Genomic DNA, 21,484 nt, shown 5'->3' with positions numbered 1-21,484 from the left:
GTATCAATCAGTAGGGAAACCTTCTCTGTCTGCATACATGAGGAGTGAGGTGCTGGCACGCAGGGCTACAGAAGAAACAGATCCTTTCGCTCCTACTAATGAATCATTTCTACACTCATAGGATCTTAAGAGTTTGGTTCACTTTTCATTGGGGTTTCATTGTGAGAGGGTCGTGAGACCATTAGTTGCTGTGAAGTGTCGAGCCTTTCTGCTAGCGAAGGTGGTTGTGTTTTAAGCTCTTCTGGAGGGGCTTAAGAATGAATAACAACACCATTGGAGCTTGCTGTTTAGTGTCATGCATTAACTGCACCATGTTTTTCCTCCTTTTGCACAATTAAGCCCCCTCCCTGATGGTGATGATCTTGAGGCTTGTACTCCACGTAGCCTGTCTGTTTTTTTCTGCCTATAGATGAATACATTGGTCCTGATTATGTGATGTAAATGCTGGGTCAGGGGACTCATTGAGAGGCTGGGGGCCGTCGTTGAGCAAGGTTTCCACACCGCCCTCTTCTGTATTCCGTCCCCCTTCCGTCTTGCCTCATGCAAAAAGGTCCTCAGTAGTCATCTGGAAACCGCAAGAGAGGCAAAGGGGGGCGGGCCTTAAGTAAAGCCCACTACAGGAGCCTAGTTTGGACAGTCTTTGTTTTCATGGGAATAATACGAAAGTCCTGGAAAGCGTGGATTTCTGAGATGTGTGCAAAACTCTCAGTTAGAGTCTATACCGCTGTGTGGTCTTTCTGACAAAGAAAAGTGGAGTGGCTTAATATGATAACGACACATTGGAGCTTGCTGTTAGTGTCTTGCATTACGTGTTCATGTTTTCCCTCCTGTTGCACAATTGAGCCATCCCTCCTTCTGGATCAGGTGGATGATCTTGAGGCTTCAGTATCCACGTAGCCTGTCTGATTTTTGCCTAGCAGATGAGTTACAGTTGGTCTGATTATGTGATGTAAATGCTGGTCAGGTGTCTCATGAGAGGGCTGGTACTCGTCTGAGCGCAGGTTTCCTACTGTCCGCTTATTGTAATCCGTTTCACATGTGTCGTGGTGCCTCGATGCAGACAACCGTGTGCTCAGGGTCATGTTGAACAATAACAGAGCACCATAAACAGTTAAAAGCCATCAGCCTGTTATGACTCTCTTGTTTGTCTGCTATCATACATATACTCATGGAGAATTTATAGAGATGTTGAGCTGTCAGATCAAAAGTCACAACAGAGCAGAAGTGGAGAGGGAGAACTAAACAACATTAAACAATATGTAGGTTTTCTGTTGCGATCCTTTGTGATGATCGCTCGTGCTGCAGTCTGGCAGCGCCTCTCTTTGATTCGAGGCTTACTTGAGATATTTAGAGTGTATTTTGTTCAGCAGAGTTAGGGTTGGATGTTGTTCGTCTCTCCGCTGCTTCTCACTGGTTGTTTCTTTAATGTGTGTGCCTCTTCAGCTGCCGTCTCCTGGGGATCCATGTGAACACTAACATTTCTAATACATGCCTGACATGCTCTCACTCCTGCTCATACTGCCCAGTCAAATAATTGGCCCAAAGTCACACTTACCCCTCAAACTTGCCTCATTTGTTCTTGCCTGTCTTCTGTTGTTCTGAGATTCCCGTATCCATTGCTTCTCTGTTTCATTGCTGCCTTCTTGCCTCCTCCTCTTTGCCTCAGTCCTATGGATATCGCATCCCATCCCACGTGACCCAATCAAGCTCCAGACAACAGCTGATGAGGTAGTTTGTATGTGTGTTTCTTTTGGAGGCATTATTGATTGATTGATATCGATCGGGGTAGCACTCCACATGAATGTTGCAATAGTTGAGGCTTCCCATATGCAGCCATAAACGGCATTAGCTAGTGTAAATAATCACAGCAAAAACCATCACATAAAGTGCCCGTTTGTCCGGTGGTGTGAAGTATGATGATTTTCATCATCAAAAAGGCCCAGCAGGCGCCTCCCGACCCCCATCAGCCATTGTGCCACCAAGATCCCATCAGCAGGCCAAAAAGGATCCCTTTGTATCCCTCCAGTTTCCAGAATAGACTTCTCTGTTTTTCCGGAAAAATGCACACCCTCTCGCCCCCCCCACGCAACAGTGGCTCAGCCGTCTGAAGGCGCACCGCCCCCCCCCACCCCCTGCCTCCCGGGTCGCCCCCCATCTCATACTGGGTTTAATGAAGCAGCGCTGATCCTCTTTGTCTGGGTGTGTGTCCCGCTGGGAATCAAACTGCATACACAAGAGGGGAGGGTATGGTTCATGTTGTATGAGGGTCTGGCAGGGTCAGAGTTCATGTGACACACATCCACGTGCAGCACCACACACAGGCAAAACAGCTGCGGTTGTTGTTGTTTTTATGGTCTCGGGTTTTCCTTTCAAGACTTGTTTTTCTTAGAACAAGAAAATAATTTGCAAGTGCAGTTTCAAGGGTGACAAAATCACAATTGACTCGAGAGAATATTCAAAAACAAGTTTATTTTGGTTTGAAAAGGGTCAAGATCTGACAAAAATATTCAGTGTTTCAACATAACGAAACATCTAAGTTGGATTCTGTTTACAGTGCCGAAGTTCAAGCAGCCACTAACCACTGACCAAACCATGACATAACCATGACATCATTTGCCTACTGAGAGAATGACAGTTATAACTTCAAAAATACATTACACAATTCACATTACCAACGATTTCTGCGTTCTTGTGGTTTTTCGAAATATAAAAGACTTCATGAAGTGCCGCACAGGTTGGGGCGTTTCCAAATAAAGAAAATACCACATCAAAAAGTTGGCATAATGTGGTATTGTTGGTGGATAAGGTGCTGCTTGCCAACATAAAAAAAAAAACCTCCCTTTTTTTGAGGTGTGTCAGTCATTACTGGAGAATGCCACTCAGCAACCCAGAAAGTAGGAATGATTAGAAAGTGACTGACTCAGGCAAACAGATGGAGATAGCAGCAAGTTAGCGACAGAGAGAGAAAAGGCTGGAGAGGCGAGATAAGAGCCAGGAGGGAGGACGTGATTGAAAGAGAGCTGAATGAGAGAGCATGGTAATGGAAAGGGGGAAGAGGGTTTAGTGAATGTGAAAAGATGGGCACAACAGCAGATGGAAAGTGGAGATATCAACCCCCCCCCCCCACCTTTAAATCCCTTTTAGATGACCCACTTTCTATACCTGTCCAGACACGCATACGGTCACTGGGGGACAGGTGCTCATGCCGCAGTGCAGCACTCACTGATATTTTCCAGTAGGGGGCAGTTATCATATCTTGTGCTATTTTGCACAGAGATGGGAGGTGGAAGAGATAGATAGAACTGATACAATCTCACTTCAGCTGGAAAAGTGGACATCGGTTGTGAACAGCTATCGCTCAGAGCAATGAACCTTATTCCTCTCATTCCAATCTTCATTTTTCTTCTTTCTCTGACACCCCCCTCCTCAGCCTGTTAATCAGGTGACGTCGAAAGGATTTCCTTACTGACTGCTAGGTGTTAATGCTTTCATCCTTTGTTTATGTGTTCTATTCTTAACTTCTGCACATAAGCTACTCATATTATTCAGAAAAGCTGTGAGTAATTATACAGGGTGGGCAGGGTAAAGTGAACCATGTTGCAGTGGTCTGTTACTTTAACCATTAAGAGATGGCAGCTTTGGACCGAGAAAGGTTGGTACTGTGACTTGTCAAATATCAGCTGAAATTACTCAAACTGAGCTGAGAACATCTTAGCTTGTGAAATCCAGCGGAGGGGAAAGAAAGGGGTGAAATCATTCATCATAATGCAAGAGCTTGTCTCATCAGATCTGCACCGTGTGGATCAGTGGCTCCACCTGGTGGTGGAAATAACACTGTCACTAGAGGAAAAGGTCACACGGAAGATTTTCACTTCCAGTTGTTTTTTGTCTTCATTATTGTTGGTGTCAGTATCTAAAACATGCAGCTGAGGTATACACATAATGTGTGCAGTTTTCCAATAGCTTTAAGTAAATTCAACTAAACTAAAAGCCAACTAATCTCTTGCACCATTGAGGAAAAGGCTCTTTGGTATTTTTGGAACATACACTGCCATCTTGTGGTAGGACACGGAAAGTATTGATGGTGTAAAAACATGCTGTTGTTTTCAGTTCCAGGTCCAAATGACATACCTGACCTTACAGTTTTCCCTCTCTCTGTCTCTCTTGCAGTTGTGACGAGTATGTCACCCAGCTGGACGCGATGCAGAGGCAGCTGGCTGCAGCAGAGGATGAGAAGAAGACCCTCAACTCCCTGCTGCGGATGGCTATCCAGCAGAAACTGGCCCTGACACAGCGCCTGGAAGACCTGGAGTTCGATCACGAGCATACCCGCCGGGGGGGGAGCTCCAGCCGGGCTAAGGCCCGCAGCAAGGCCACCAGCGCCACCCCCCTCACCCCCCACGTAAGTCAGAGTCTCACCTGCTCTGGCTCCGGCCGTCCAGAGCTCAACAATGCTATGCCCAACGGCATTATGGGAGGCCCTTCAGTCTTCTGCAGCGAGAAGTACAAGATCTACTGTGACTGAGGCGGTTGAGAAGTCTGCAAGGACTGCTGTGTACAGAGGGGAGGGGGCCCACGGCCGAAACCCTCCCTGCCTTAGTGTTAAAGAGCCCCACTTGCTCGCTTAGCTCCCTGGCCAGCCTGCGCTCCTTTAGGGACTGCTGTGTGACTAACCGGCTGCTCGTGTGTGCTAGTGTAAACGCTTAAGGGAATGCTGATGTATGTACAGTGTGCACTAGACGTTTGGACTGCAGTAGACATATATGGCATGTGGATTATAGGGCCCCGGTTATAATGGGGGGTTTGTGAGTATAATGGAGTGTCTATTCTTTCCGCTGTCATAGTGCTGTACGTATGATGTAAAAGGTGCCGGCTTTTGTGCTCGTTCGTTCACGCCCCCTGAGTGTAATGCCTGGTAACAGCAACACATTGTGGGGGCGGGGACTTGTAAAGAAGATGTCAATATGACCGTCCCGTGTCTGTTGGCAAGGGTGCTCCTTTGATAAAAGCCCCCTCCTCTCTCCTGCCTCTCCGTCCTGGTCCCCCAGGACTGACCTCTGACCAGCAGCCCACTGTATAATCAGGTCACTCTTTGAGAAAAAGAAACTTGACACAAAAGGACTTTGAAGAGAAAAAAACTCAAATATGCAATCTCCCTCTGCTTTCTTGCTAGGGGAGCACAGTGTGATTCTAAACAGAGATTCAAAAACTCAAAAGTGGGGTTGCTACTGGTTTTATAATGGAAAGGTTTGGGCAAAAAAAGGAGCACCTGTGACCGCAGGTGTTTATTCCGGATAATATTCAAGCTGTGATGATAGCCCACCAATACAATAGGGTCATTAGAAACGCATGGCTTTTCAGCTAAAAATGCTTATGAGCTTTTTAACTGTTTTTCTGTCGTCAGGTGTGTGGTACAAGACGAACCCATGTCCTGCAGGGCTCTACATTGTAAAAGAGGACTTATTTGGTGTCTGGTGGAATACAGTACAGGAGGGCTATTCAATGTGACCCATTACGTTGCGATGGATTCTTTCAGAGCCCTATCAAAAGAGAGAAAGAACTTTTGACAAATCGATCTCGACCACCCAAATGAAGTGCATTTCAGCATTGGTGCCTCAAGTTCCTACTTCTGTTCAAAAGGATCAAATGATTACTGTGAACAGAGATACAATATTGTTTTAATCAAAGAAGAGTAAATCCTAGAAGAGCACAAATCAAAAAGGCACCCACATGTGCACAATAAATCTGCAAACGAAACCAACCGACCACTCGGCAAAAGTGCCTGTCGACCCAAACACTTGATATATTATATCTGTTGATGTAAAGCCCTGTCCTTCCGTCTCTACTTCAGGAGACTTTGTTCCTTTCCATCTCCCCCCCCCATCCTCTGTCTCCGATTTTTGGGAGATCGCTCTGAGCTCTTAAATTATTTCTGAAAAATTAAGTGGCTAAAAACCCTCTCCTCACGTCTCTAATCAGTGTCTTGTCACTCGGTCGCCATATCAACCCTCTCTCTTTTTAGATTGCCAGCAGCTTGCTCCCCACCATCACCACTCGCCCTTTAGCTAAAATGAGGATTTGAAATATTTTTATCAGGTAACTTCCTCACATACGTACGTTGTGTTTCCGATAGTTGCCTGTGTGTATACAGCGTTTACGTGAAGGGCCCTTGTGTGTATTAGGTTTTTAACCTTTGCGAAAGGAGCATTACGCATTACTTTTTTATTATTTTGTGATGTATGAAGACAGAACGTTTTTGTATCTACAATAGCTTTAACTCTTTGCAAGCTAGCATTACGCAAATAGGAACAAAAATAAGTGGGGCTTGTGTTTGATATAACCATGTACTGCTTGTGGATCATTAGGCACATTAGCTTGATGATGCTAAAAGCAGGGTTGATTTGAGCAAATCCTGCAAGATTGATCAAATTATGCGTTTTCTACTACTATGCTATATATTAAAAGTCTATATTCTTAATACGATCATGTTCAGGTTATAATCTTGCAGGATCCAACTACAGTATTCCTTCCTCTCAGATATAAAGAGAGGGAGCTTCGTTATTCCTGGAATAATGAAAAAGGAACAATGCCAGCGGTCAACCCTGCTTGAGTGTGCGTCCGTAAGCACACAGCATGGAGACAAGGCTATCGTGTACACCTCCTTAGAGGTCAATCACTCTTAAGTTTGAGATTCACTTAACTTACAAGTGTGATATATGCTTTCTATCAGTTTGCGCTGACAGAGAAAAAGGTTTGAAGAGTAGAGGAGGGAGAACTACTCGTGTTGTAAACCAGCTCCTGAGAGAGGAGATAAGAAAACCAAACATGCTGGTGAAGAAAGCCAGATATTTGGCTGAGAGCTGACTCTCAAACGGGGGGAAATAAATCCAGGACTTTCCTGAGGGAGAAACTCCTTCTTTGTTTTGTTTTTGGAAGAACAAAAAGAAACTCAAACTGGTCGCTCAATGGACCAGAGGACATTGATTCAAATTAGTTGAGACCCTTACTCTCCTTTGTATAGGCTCTGTGTGATCACTAGGTAGACCCCAGGATGTATTTGTGACTAGAACCTCCCCCACCTATATGAACTAATAACCCTATTGCTCCGTCTAGTTTGAAATCAATGTCTGGCTTATCTGGTGTCATAACAGCACGCACCCTAAAAAGCATCTCCTACCTCTGCGTGCAGGCTCCTCCCAAGTCACCCTTTAAGTTTGAACACATGATGCATACATCTCTGATTCATAGATAGCCTGCATGTCAGCAACTTAACCCATTGCTCATTCACTTGCATGTTATATGAGAAAGACCCCATGTCCTCAGACCTGGGTGGTTGGATATGGCTTTAACTCTGTCCTGTGAACAAAGGCTTTGGTACTTGTGAGTCATTGGCTTTCTAACAGCAACTGCAGGAGAATTTTTTGGCAACTGTGCTTTCACATCAGCTCCTCGCAAACACATTAATGCTCCTGGCAGAACATCGGCTGCCTCGGAGATTCTAACATGGCTTCCGTTGCTTTGACTAACTCAAACCGCCGCCTGCTTTGTCTGTGTGGACTCAGCTGCTCTGTTAACCGTCACTCTAAATTGACAAATAATGCTAATGCCGATCATCTGTTCTTTGCTTCATTTTGCAGTAATTACAGTAGTTCCATGCGGATGAGGAAGTTCCAACACAAGGTCCATTCTCACAAATAGGCCATTTGGACTTGGAGGACAAAACAAAAACACTCAATGAAAACACTGATTCATAGTCGAATAAACTGACACTTCCTTCTTATTGCCTTGATGGCTATTAGAAGGACACTTTGCATGCTGCTGCTGCTGGAAGCCAATTTCTCACAGGTCCAATGAACAGATTGAATTCTGATCAGAGTTTTATCAAACCCTCCAATGAGAAGCATGGGGTTGTTTCTCCATGTGAATCAACTGTTTGGTCTGGTTTCATCTTTTGTTTTGTTTTAAGTCATGTTTTTTTTTTTCAATCTGTGCACTTTTATTATATAGGATTATAACAGACTATAATTAACCTATAGGAAAGCGTGGTCGTTGTATGGTTTGTGAGTTATTCAGTATACGGTATAATACTCTAGGATTATACGACCTCCTGAATCATCTAAACTTAAATAACGGAAACTATTTACTCAAGTAAATGCTCCACAAACCACAGACCTACTATTATGACTTTAACCTTAAGATTTTATCCATCAAATAACCATGTTTTAATTGTTTTGTTACGTCATAAGTTATGCTGTTGGTTTTCTTTTGTGTTTGTTCTACCGCCATGTTCTATACAAAAAATCCAGGGTGATGCAAATTCTGGGTTTTTTTCATGTATTTATTATTCCTAGGAATAGTTCAAAATGACACAATGAAACTTGACAACGCTCTGACTCGAATAGGTAAGTTGTGTTTTCGGACAAATTTGAGTGGTATGATATGCTTTTCCTCGCTTCTTACCGAGGGCGTTCCACTGAAACGGGATCACTGACTCTCAGAATTCTCTGCAAAAGTGCAAAAAATTAAATTCCAAATTGGAATTGTTTCATTCTCTCTTCGTTTATCGTGCCAAATCTTGGTACACCGTTTAGGTTGAAAAGAATCAAGACTCGGAGGAGACAAACTGATAAAGGTGAAGCTGGCCATGGCTCTCCAAGCGAGCGCCGGGGTTTTGTTTTTGGTTTGTTTAGTTCTTTGTTTCTGACCAGTAGTGCCTTTCATCGTTTCAAGGGAGAATCTTAGACTAGTATTTGACCTTTACTTTTTTTTATAGGTGAGGACTATGGGTTCAAAATGACTGTGAGCAGCAATAAGTGCAAAGGGAATTTCCCCGTCTGCATGAGTGAGATAATAGTTTGGAAATTCGCTCAATAAAACTGAAATTGTATTGAATTCTGCAGGTCAGTGATCCCACTCAAACAAATTCAGGGGTATTATTAAGAAAAGGTTGTTTTTTTATCTAACTTTGGGAACCAAATGAAATCCCTTCGGCCTCCTGTTATTGAACAAAATGCTCAAAGCATCTGCAATGTGTTCGGGTAGATTGGTGAAGGTAATGTGATATCAATAGTATTGTAGACAAATGTGCAGAGAGCGCATTTTCTCATTCTTTTTGTCCAATTTCAGTTTTTGTTTGTTATATTTTTTACTCATGAATCTTTTTTTACATCATCTTTGAGCATTATGTTTTCAGGAAACAGAAAACAAAATAAGCATCAACAAGCTTGAATAGTGCCATTACAGCCAATGCTCGCTTGTTGAGGCATTAAAGTTACCAATACGGAAGATAAGCTAGGAAATTAAAGTGCAATTCTAACAATGTTTTTACATTTGAAAAAAAGGAGAAAGTTTTCTGTTTGCTGGAAGCGATAGCGTTGTGATAATACAATTAGCTGTGCAAACTTTATATTGTCATATTGTGTTTCAGTATTGATCCATAATGAGAGTTTGATATCTTTATATGAAATAACGACTTCACCTGTATGTTGGTATTTATTTGAATTGTCATGCAGTACTGTATCCTTATCAATAATGTGCATTATGAATAGTGGCATATTGATTACAGCGCAATGTCATATGCATGTTTCCCAGTCATGGGACCTTTACACAGGATTGAAAACAAACATGTAAACTTCATCAGGGTGATAAACAAAAAAAAGAAATGTGGAGAAACAAAAAGGAGAAGACAAGTTAAGTCTGATGTATTACTGCTGAAATAATCCTATGAAAGTGTTTTGTTTGTTTTCTTGAAGCGAGGGAGGATATCTGTGTAAAGGTAGTCATACTGGCCAAAAATCAATAAAATGTGACTTAAGTTCCACGTCGTGTGAGTGTCATTCTTTACCCCGGCACAGCAGATTAAGGGTTAATCAGCGAAGTGAATGGTCTGCAGCCTTGGTGTCTCCTCAGTGTTCCCAGCTGGAAGCCAGGGGCAGGGGAACTTCCCAGCTGTCTGAGCGGCTCCAGGACATGATCACATTTCACACAATGCACAAAACACTTCCACCACCTACACCCCCGACCCTTCTCTCTCTCTCACTCTGTCTTTTCCCTGCTGTCCTGCCTAAACCTCGCTCCTCCCTCCTCTGCATTTCCCATTTCGTTCTCTTCCCTCCCCTCTCCCTGCCTTCTGGAGATACGCCCACACAATGATCGGAGCCAGTTTCTTCTGACCTCTGGTGCACCCAGCACTTCCTGTCCAGCCTCTGGAGACCGGCGCTCTGCCCAATTAATTCTACAGTTTGTGTTTTTGGCAGTCGTTTAAAATGGAGCAGAAATGCTGTTGGGCTCTTTCAAAAACAACACATACTTAAATTAAAATAAATGATGTTCAATGGATTATTGTCTAGACTTTTATGAGTATCATGGGATGTGCAAAAGCAAATATAAGTCCTTGTGGCTTACAAACTGAACATTGCAATGAGAGGCAAATGGTAAGCCTTCTATAGCAAACAAGGAACATATTGTTAGGATATCCCTCTAAAGTACATAATATTTTGAACATTCCTCATAGAACACATACAGTAGTGGTCCTGGACTACTTTCTGTAGGTTTGGTCAGTCATATGACTTAGAGTGGCGAAAGCTGAATGATTGAATAATGTATCCATTCACTTTTAAAATCTAGTTTGAGTTGACTGCTAACTAGTTATCATGCACTCCTTAAGCATTAATCACATTAAATATCAATCTTGATTGACCTCTAACAGCACATTGAAAAAAGTTAGACCTTGCCAATTGAATCTTAAAAACTTAGAAACGTTATTTAATGGTAACTCCAGCAATTTAGTATTGCTCTTCCATTGGTGGAATATACACATAAAAAAAGAAAGAAATTGAAGTAGCAGAGTCCGGGATACCCTCACTTTTAGTCCAGTGTCAACACTTAAACACTGCATATTATTCTTCCCATAATGCAATGCAACAGGGTTGGAACGCTTGGAGCCTCCTTGTTACAGGTAAACTGAACTTGTTGCGTAAAATCTGTTGAGTGTCCCTATAATGGTGAAAGCACAATAGACATATCAGAAAATGCACAGGAACAAACAAAAAATAGCATTTCGACAACGACCTACTTCTACCTCTTATCAAACAATGTAGACACAATATTAACATACCTCTCAGAATTTAAAAACCAGTTGCTTAAATATGCCTTGCTGATTGAATTTGAATGGCAGAGTAATAACGAGAGCCAGAGGGAAGAGGTCAAGTCAGATGACATCACTGTAGCGACAGAGGGGCCTTTGTTGATGCGCCTCTCCTCTCTTAAGCTTATATAAGGCATCTTCCCCACTGAGTGCTCTGCTGGAAATATGGGTCAGTGGGATCAGTCCGTGGCATCAGGCCTGCTCTATTAATATGCAGGTGCTGCGATTATGGAGGGTTATTCATAAAGCATAGCAGCGGTTACTTTTCTCAGCTGATGCACTATTAAATATGACCTCTTGGGGTCCCTGTAACACAGTTATTGTTGATGAGCTGCCTGAATCCCTAAAAAGTTTCTTCAAGGTTTGGCCTCAAAGAGACGGAGTGTGTTTTCCTGTTACAAAGAGACTTATTTGTGTGTATCAGCCCGCTCTGTCATGTGATGAATCCACGTGTAGCCTACAAGGACAGCAAGTCGTGATCAGCTGACAGGCCGCACTGCTTCAGACACACACTGATACACACATTTCAGAAAAGCTTTACTGGAGCAGAAATAACACCATTGAGGATGTTAACAAATGTATGACCTGTGGAGTGTGAGCTCAGCCTCATGATGCATTGAAACATTCCTTAGTCCTGACACTGGATGCAGGGTGTGAGTGTCAATGTGACTCACACACAAATATCTAACTTTCGGTGTGGTCCCAGAATTGCAGGTTTTGATGTCTGTGTCGCATAACAGATGATGTGTTGATCACTATGAAGCTTCAATTTGCACTTGAAAAAGAGTGAATGAATAAAGTGGCACCCCAGACTAAAGTGTGATTATTCGTATAATTGGAGCCTTTACACCAGGTGGCTTTCAGTGAAGTGAAACACCTCCACATAGCTCATCTCACACTTATCTCTGTCGATTTTCACACCTATACAGCAGTTTGCACATATGCCTCTCATTCTCTTTCTCTGTTAATCTATATTGCCTTTTCATACATGTCTCACTCTGTCTCTCACCTTCCCCCCTCTTCCTCAAATCCCTACCCATCTATTCCCTTCCCATCTCCCCTCCTCCCTCACTATGAATGCAGTTGCTTCTTTCTGCTCTGTGTGGAGGAGCCCCAGGGTAACGGAGGAGAGGATGTATCCCAGAGGGCTGCTGGGTGTTCTGCTTTCTGTGGACCAGCATGCCCTAGACAGACTGACAGGCAGCTCCATGCACTCTGAGGCACTAACAAGGGCCTGGGTCTATTTAAAACCCAAGTTCAGTCATCCACAAAACACTTGGCCTTTTTCGACTCTGCCATGACATCTTCAGAATTATTCACCAAAGCAAAAAAAGAGAAAGAAGTTCAAGCAAAAGTGTTTATTTTTGTGTTTCCTTGTGTGTGCAAAATGGATGTTATGTCTGGTTGCATGTGATTTATGTGCAGTCAGTGGTCGGGTATAAATGGGGGGAGAGGTGATGTATGGATACAGCTTATTAGAGAGGAGTGCAGGTCAATGAAGTGACCTATTGCCAGACAAGCAGCCAGGCAGGGAGGCATTATCATTAGAGACCCTGCTGTTGTCTGTGTTCTTCTGAGGCAGATGTAAAGCGTGCAGCAACAGCGCCGGGCACAAAAGAGGTTAATGATGCGTGGCTGAGTCGACACGTGTTTCGCAAAGATGGGGATCTGTACACAGATAAACACACACAGAGAGCAGCTACACAGTCCTGCTACTGAGGATAGGGTTAAACTGGTCACATTATCAAGGAAATACATTGAGAGTCAAGCTGTCTAACTTCACATATGCAAAAGTACCAAAACAAGACTGTGTTTGTCATTCAAAGTTTTTTATAAAGAGCACAGAAGTATCATCAGCAACATTTTCTTGTTCATATTAGACATTAAGACTTTCCAGCAGAAATGCAAACATATCATTGACTCACGAGAAGGGCAGAAACTAGCTTTTGCATTTTTGTATGTCCCATGCCAACAAGGTTAGGAACCACTGGTTTAATCTTTTACAGTGCATTGTATTTAATGAGCCTATCATGTGATTTTTTTAAGTAAAATGTTAATCTGAAAAGGAACTGGTTACTATTGTTGTCTGATAAATGCAGAGAAGTAAAAAATACAATATTTTCATCTGAGGTGTAGTGAAGTAGTATAAGGTAAAAGGTAAACTCGAAAACGTATAGTGGTGGCACACAACTGTAAGTACATGCAAGTAGTAATGCCACTCTGCTGACCCGTATGGGCCTTTATTGAAGAACTAGGATGCTTTTCACTAGGCCTATGTAGCTTAAAGCTTTTATCCTATCACACTTAGAACTTTACACAAACAGGACAATAAACCTGCAACATAAAATACATTGTATGACTACTACAACCATCTGCTAATTCAAGATTTGTTTTGCCTTTCTTTATTGCTCTGCTGTACAATGATTCACAGAGGCAGCTGGCAGCATCCATTCAGCTGGCTTGGAAACTGAAGATAATCAATTAAGAGATCAGGAGAGAGCCTGAGCAGTGACATGGAAGTACAGTGCCAGTTAGTATCTCTGTTCCAGGCTCCTTCCTTCCACACTAATGGGCAGCTGTGGACATTTCAAAGCTATCTCTTGAAATAGGCCTCGTTCTTTTCATGACTTCACGTGACAACCCATGTAATGCCGATAGGCATGTCATGGCTGAAAATGCAATATCACTTAGAGATATCATTACTGTAAGTAGACACGAAAACGATCGATTAAGAAAAATACAGCACGAAATTAGACGACTACTTTCCAAAGTGTAGTTGTGAGTATAAGGATACAATTAAAATACTTATTGTTTTTTCCAATCTTTCATTGTAGCATTCACAGTCAATGAATGGGGCTGTCGTGCCCGCGCCTCGCACCAAGAGCGCGCATATCTTTTTTCCCCCAGCAGCACAGAGGAGAGAGTTCTGTTTCTGGAGAGGGAGGAGAAAGGACTACATGGAGGACTACAGTGAATTTATTCTGCACACAAATGATCCGGGTGAAGTCTCTCGCGTCCGTTAGGAAACCATGAAGTCTCCCTAGTGTGTTTGTAGTTGTTTTAATCGGTAAACAGGAAAGGGGACTCTGAAGTGGAGGCGCTCCTCCGAGTTTAGTGGGCTGGAGCTGCTGCCGTTGCCAGTTTCTCCGAGAAAAAGACGGATTCAGCAGAGAAAGACCGGAGACAAACTGTGTGCAAGATGCAGGGGGTTTCAGCGACTGGTAAGTGAATCACCTTTACAAATTAAAAGCGGATACCTTCCTCATTTTTGAAGATATGCTTTTCTTAAGTTGTTTCTAAATGGCTAAAGCTTGCATTGCGCACAGAATTTGAATTCCAAAATGCTTTCGCCAGCTGTCAACGGGACAGCTGCAGGCCCGCCTGCAACAACTCCCAAACTACGTGAAGACTTGTTTTGCTTGTTATGGCTTCTCCACAGACACACTGAGACACACTGAGAGGGCCATTAATGGTCCACTGGGCAAGCTTGAGCTGACCTGGCAAAAAAAAGGAGCAATCCCATTCCTAACCCTGTAGAAGCAGCTCACAGTTGCCCCAATCTGATTGAGTCCCCCACTGTGACACACACACACACACACACACACACACACACACACACACACACACACACACACACACACCATTTTCTTTCTAACACATATTTGAAAAATGAGACTTCTAAATTTGATAACGGCGAAGTGGAGTCATTCCTCTCTACTCCAATGTAGTGTGTGTGTGTGTGTGTGTGTGTGTGTGTGTGTGTGTGTGTGTGTGTGTGTGTGTGTGTGTGTGTGTGTGTGTGTGTGTCCCACACTATCTCTGTATGAAATAGGATTTATGTGGAGGAGAGGGTGTTTGATGCAGAGCTCATGAGATTAGAGTTGTGTTAATGCAAGTCTGTCTGAGGAGGGTAGAAGGACTGCTCTGTGTTTGAGGAAGAGTCTGTGTCAGTGTGTGGTTTCCTCTCTGAACTACTTATAGATATGTTTGACCATGAGAGAGAAGCATCTCCTATTCACACCTCTATACAACCACAATCACAAAGGAGGGGACGCACAGTTTTTCTTTCTTTCTAATATAGCAGTTCATTATTCACCGTGTCCAAAGTATTGTTGGTGTGTTGTATTCTTCAGGTCTACAGATGACAGATCTGGGGCATTAGCTTAATAATACTATCAGCTAAGCACAATGTGTTACTGTGAGAACCTAACTCTGTAGAAAATTCAGCTAAATCTTACAATCTTTCACAAAGGCCACGAAATAAAGTGCTGCTTGCATGCAGACAAAGAAGGGGGAGGGTGTAGTGATAGAGATGAAGTGCTGATGGGATGATATCAGGCTGCAGTGGAGGTAAAAAAGAGAAAAAGAGAGTGTGTTTGTTGTGAGGCTCTGGGGAGGAATCGATCTGCCGTCCTCCTGGCTGACTTTCTTTTTCCGGCAGTCCAGCAGTGCATCGTTTCTCTCCCACACACACACTCGTTCCCAAGGCCTGGCTCTTTTTTTTTGTTGCAGTTCACTCTTTCTCTCCCACACTGTCCCCGATCAATCTCTCCCCCTGCCTTAAACCTCCCCAACACACACACAGAGTTTTAATGCTCAATGCAGCCGCCGTCAGATGAAATATATCAACTTTTTTTTCTGTTTTCTGAAGTTCCCTCATCTCTATTCCTTCCACATGGGAACCCAACTAGCCTGTGCACTCTCTAATGCTTATTTTTGTGTTTACGATGGGAGGGTCAACAGGGTTGTAGGCTGCTCGCTTCAAGTCATCGGAGAATCTATTAAAATAAACCACATCACAAACAAACTGCGGTGGGATAGATAGCATGCCTTTCAGTTTTAATTCCACCTCATTCCTCTTGACTAGTTTCCAACTCATTAAACTTCTCTGACAGGCTTCACTCTCAGTCTTAAAACTTTGCATGCCATCGGGTTCACTCAGAAGTGGGTGAGGGTCTTTTCTCCACAGATGCAGTAGGTGGTGGTCGGCGTGTGGTAGCTTGATACTCCACCATAAATGTCCTGGGTGGCTGTTTAGGTTATTTATTATTAACAAAAGCTATTGGGCCTGTCTGTGTTTAACCAAGCCAATGTAAACATCTCCCCTCTGTGTTAAATCAACACAGAGCACAGAGTGAGGGAGGAGGATAGTGAGAATAGTATCTGCATAGCCTCCCTTGTTCCTCCTTTTTTATTCTTTGAGCTCTGCTGTTGTTCCCCCACACTTTAATGAACTTTGATCGACTGCCAAGCCTTTGCAAGTGTAGTCCACACACTGTTGGTCAGTTTACCTGTTGATGTCCGAACAGAAATGAACATGTGATGCTGACCCATGCTGCCTTTCGATGTGTCTCTAAAGGTCAATGTAAATGATCCAGGTGGTAAGATGTCTAGAGTAAGATGAATCTTGAATTGACTGATATTTCTTCAGTCGCTTAGTCTTTCTTCAATGCTTTTTTTCATGACTTCCAAGAAACTTATCAGCACATTTCTGGTTAACACGTGGTTTTTTAACTACTATGACATTTTACCTTTTTAAAAGACGCAAACAGGGTGCTGATGGAAGAGGCAGTCTTTTTAACCAGCTGTTCATTCACTTTAATACAACCAGTTTGTTCTATCTATCGACACTATAACCAGAAATGCTGCACAGAATCACTGAGCAAGGCCGTTTTCTGTCAAGAAATAGCTTCAACAAAAGCCTCCACCTAGGTTTATTAATTAACTTTGGACAGAGCCATGTTTCTTTGTCTTTATGTCAATCTAGTTTACAAATGTCCTGACCCCACAGTTAAACCAAGATATGAGTCTTATAAATAAAGCAAATTCTGTTAAATGATGAACCTTTCTGTTCTGCGCTCTCAGCATTTCAGACTGGGGAGTCACAGTGGCGAAGGTATTTCTAAATTAAGTTCTCAAGGTGACCAACAGACCAGTCAGCCGGGACTTTGTGTATTCCTGTAAGCGCTGATCCCCAACATCCCCTGCATTTCTCTGTTTCATTCTGTTTATCTGTGAGACACCATGACTCAGTTCCAGGCCCATTCAAAGACTTCAGGCTTTCTCCCGGCCTTCCTGAGTGTCACATTGATTTTCCTAATGGTGGTCATGTGTGAGCCCTGCTGTTGAAAAAAGGGTGTGTGTGTGTGTGTGTGTGTGTGTGTGTGTGTGTGTGTGTGTGTGTGTGTGTGTGTGTGTGTTTTGAGTGGAGCTCCTTCCAAGCACACTGAAGGCATTGTGTTTTTCCTCTCTGATCATCAGAAGAGCAGGCTCTGTGGATTCAGGGCTTCCTGTACACACTGGGGTGAGGCAGGGGGACCTGGAAAGAATGGAGGAAGAGGGTGGAGGAGGAGGGGGAGAAAGAAGGAGGGATGGAGCCAGGTGGAGGTCACCTCTAGGTTAGACGGTGAGCATCGGCATTCTGGTTCACAGCTTTAATAGCAACACAGAATCCTGAATGAGGTGATATGTGATTTTTCATATTGCCAACAAATCCCATGAGTATCAGACCCAAGCCAACATTGAATTTATCCTTCAATAAGGTATTGTCTGTGTCTCCAAAACCTTATAGCAGGATTCGTTGTTCCGTAGAGCTCAACTATTGTCCAGAAACTATTAAAAACATCAATGAGCCACGCCATTATACTGGGTGACATGTTCATTTATTATGAGTAATGAGTGTCATTTATTTTGATTTAGTTCCAAAAAAACATGCTGCTGCAAGTACTTTGCACTTCGTCTGCAGCAGAAAATAGTCCTCAACAAATGTTCCCCTGTTCAAGTAAGAAAAAAGCTCAAATCTAAAATAAAAGATTGACATCCTCCGTAGGATCCAACCGGCTTGGGTTGGTTGACACAGTCATGCAGGGAGGGTCAGAAATACATGACAGATGTTTGTTGAGAGATAATTGTTGGTTTTGATATTTCATGCGATTACTAATACAACACAACATATATTATCACCAGCCTTCTCCATATGGGTTTGTTTTGCTGTGGTGGGAAATAAATAACTGCCCCAGAGTCCAGTATTGATCAGCCTCTAGTTTTCCCATACCCCGAAGTATAGATGTTCTTTGATTTATTATTCATCATCTTCCAGGCAGAAATCTCATTCCATAGATTTCTCTTTGGTATAAAAATCTTTCACAAACTCTGCTTATTATTTTCTGTCAAGGTCACTTCATCGTACGTGTCTTACTGTTAATGAGCAGGAGCTGTTGCAAAAACTCACCAATGTTACGACTTTCAAGGACACTCATTTGAGATTTGAGAATATGCTGCTTGAAAACATCCGTATTAACTAATAGCCAAACACTGAAGTGATTTTAAAAAGTAAGAGTTTGGTTTTTTATTTCTGTCTGTCCTTTATTACTGTAAATGTACCAACATTAAACCCATTCAACAATGATTTCATTGATACAGTCCATGCTTGCGGATGCATTTCCAATTCTGAGGACACAACCTTGGCAATAAAATCAATTTCCCCTCTCTAATATCCAGTGGTTTATTTTTATACCACTGTGAAATGAAGCCAGTCGCTTCCTGGATTGTAGAAAATCAATCTTAAACCTGATACGACATGCTGTGGAAGATGGTCAGCAGTAATGTAAACTGCAGACAGATTTGCAAAGTCGTGCATGTCCCTTATACTCTTCATCCTGGATATCTGAGAGCTAAGTGGAGCCCACGCCCTTAATCACCACACACACTCCTCCATTCACAGTCCCTCACCTCGCCGTAAACCGTGTTGTAAATGTCTCCATAGTCTGGCTGATTGCACCCAAAGGCGGCCTGTGTTGAATCCTCCATGCTCTCTCCTAGGGCTGCTCAATTAATCATAATTTAATCGCAATTACGATTAGGGCTTGCAAACGATTATGAAAACAACATAATCGAAATAAAACGATTATTTTATTCTTTTAATTTTTTCTTTTCTTTTTTAAATGTTTCACATTTTCTTTTTTTATTATTGATTTTTCAGTGTAATTACACTTAAAGTTCAGGGTAATCAACTGTTAAAAACATGCTGTTCACATTTTTTTTTCAATAAATGGATGTTTACAAAGTAAATGGATAATCGTTTTTAATAATTGTGATATCAATTATTGACCCAAATAATCGAGATTATGTTTTTTGCCATAATGGAGCAGCCCTACTCTCTCCTCCCTCCCACCCCTCCTCCACTCTGCCTCTTCTGTTGTCATTAACCATTGTCTCTCGCTTTCGTCTTCCTCCCTCTAAGTCTGGGTGTCGTTGTTACAGACTAAATCACACTATATTTTGTTTAGGTAACCCAACACTAAGCAAGACCTGCTTAACATTTCAGACATTCTTTTATAACACTTCACACTTCATGGTGGGTTACACACACGCAGACGGAGGGCCGGTCAGTAGGAAACTTTTCCTCGCTCTATTCTCCTCCTCCTCTTCTCTTGCCCCTCCACCAGTCTTAGCCTGACACAGATGAGCTCCTTCTTAAATGGCACGACTGGTTGAACAGGGCTCTCATTTAGTGCAGTGTAAGGCATTGCCAGAGACTGAAAGTTGTATTGTTTGCAGCTTTTCTGCATGCAATTCACAGTTCAACCATCATCACTGCGATGAGTGTGTTTCTTCTTACAAAAGGCGTATGGTATTAATACTGTATGTTTGTGATCTGATGAGGATGGATGCTGCTGTCAGTGAAAGAGCTTTGTGTTATCATTTATATTGACTGCAGATTTATCAGCCCTAAATAAACCCGGCTGTTTTAAGAGCCGCCCTGTCACTCTTAATCTCAGCTCTTTTCATGTCACTCATAAACTGCTGACTCATTATACAAAGCAGACTTTTTATAAACCACTGTCTTATTTTTAGAGAAATATGGAATACATAAAGTATACATGTGGTTTTATTATGTCACAAACTGAGTTTATTGACCAAAGAAATGCACTCTACTGCTGAGTGTACAACAGTTAAGGCACCACTAGATGGCACTGTAATGTCACTCCTGTCCCATCAAGCCATTGATACAAGAGACTATGACCTTCTCCTTTATGTGTATTTAGAAGATTAATATGAATACAATTTATTACAAAGGCAAAATGACTGAAAAGAAGTGTACGATTGTAACAAGATAGGGAAGCAGGACAACCTTATTTCTGCATGCCAAAATATGTTTATTCTTTACTTTTTGTTGTGGGTTATTGAAGTGTGTTACCTCTCCAGGCCCATACACACATTCCATAACAAAATGGACTCTAATAAATCTCAGACCTCCACCAATGCTGTTTCCATAAGTGAAAAAGTAATGTGCCCCTATCCTGGTCTGCTCCAAAATGAATGGGCTCTTACTTGGCCCATTGCTTTTTCCCATACACCAAGTATAGTAGGGATAGTGGTGGTCTAATGAAAATTGGGCCATTGGTTTTTCATGTATCCTTCTGACGGACTAACAAACAACCAAAAACATACCCTCCACGGCAGAGGTAAAAATAAGGAAAGGAAAATAAATGGCCTTTTTCTTAAAATATTAAGACCGGGAAAGATACAGTGATGAGAGGCCACAAATAGACTCTGCTTTGTTTCAAAAGGTTATACTCTTCATCAAAAGCTGCTCAGGAGTAATGTTGTTTAGTGTTTAAGGTTTGGCTGCTCAGTCACCATGGCCCCTCTCTGTGATGGCCAACGGCTTTACTTTACTCCATTTATATCCGGGGCTCAGCGTCCGACCTGCTCTCATTCTGGGTGACAGCGAGGTGCTTCACACTGAAGGTCACCCTGGCAACAGCAGGCTGACTCTCCGCTGTCTCCTCTCTTTTTTCCTATTATAGTCTGCACTGCCCGTCAGCCATTTATCATGCCTCTGTAATGACTTTGTGAAACAAGATAGCACCGTTTCATTGGAGAGAGATCTGGACTTACTGCTTTAATGGCTGCAGGGAAAACAACAGGGGAAGATGACTTGTGTGTTTTTCAACACTATTTGAGAATTTCTCCCTCTTATTGGTAAGGTGCTACTCCTATCCTCCCTTTGTTTTAAACCATCAACCAGGGATTTGAACTCCTGAGCTTTTATGACCACTGCACCACGCCACACTCCCAGCATGCCTTGCACAAGCCACAGCTCTCATCACAGGACAGTCATAACTCCCTGTATTTAATGAGGAGATGAGAGCTACATCCACACAGATGGATCCTTTTCCTGTGGCCCGTTGAGGATTATCTTCCTCAAACAGTTATTTTAGGGCTTCAGGTTTTCTTTTTTCTCGTTTAGGCCCTAATTCACTGTCAAGAACTTCATTAAATTAACAACGATCCTAAAAGGTCAAAACGTGATATACAACAAACTCCCTCAGG

General features: G+C 42.6%; 2 protein-coding genes across 2 annotated transcripts in view; both read left to right on the top strand.

Moving 5' to 3' along the window:
* The window catches only part of LOC104966709 (protein bicaudal D homolog 2-like), a 57,050-nt gene extending 47,230 nt beyond the window's left edge, over positions 1 to 9,820 (top strand). Inside the window, exon 10 of the mRNA XM_010795941.1 lies at positions 4,171 to 9,820. Within this exon, the coding sequence (XP_010794243.1) occupies positions 4,171 to 4,525 (355 nt within the window). The 3' untranslated portion in view covers positions 4,526 to 9,820. The remainder of the gene's footprint in view (positions 1 to 4,170) is intronic.
* A 4,263-nt stretch (positions 9,821 to 14,083) lies between these two features.
* Positions 14,084 to 21,484, top strand: part of fgd (faciogenital dysplasia) — a 47,368-nt gene continuing 39,967 nt past the window's right edge. The window contains exon 1 of the mRNA XM_010795942.1: positions 14,084 to 14,367. Within this exon, the coding sequence (XP_010794244.1) occupies positions 14,346 to 14,367 (22 nt within the window). The 5' untranslated portion in view covers positions 14,084 to 14,345. The remainder of the gene's footprint in view (positions 14,368 to 21,484) is intronic.

The sequence above is a fragment of the Notothenia coriiceps genome, unplaced genomic scaffold (genome assembly GCF_000735185.1).
Source record: "Notothenia coriiceps isolate Sejong01 unplaced genomic scaffold, NC01 NC01_scaffold00037250, whole genome shotgun sequence".
Classification (NCBI taxonomy): Eukaryota; Metazoa; Chordata; class Actinopteri; order Perciformes; family Nototheniidae; genus Notothenia; species Notothenia coriiceps.
The sequence above is the reverse complement of the archived record's forward strand: the minus strand, read 5'-3'. Positions and strand labels throughout refer to the sequence as shown.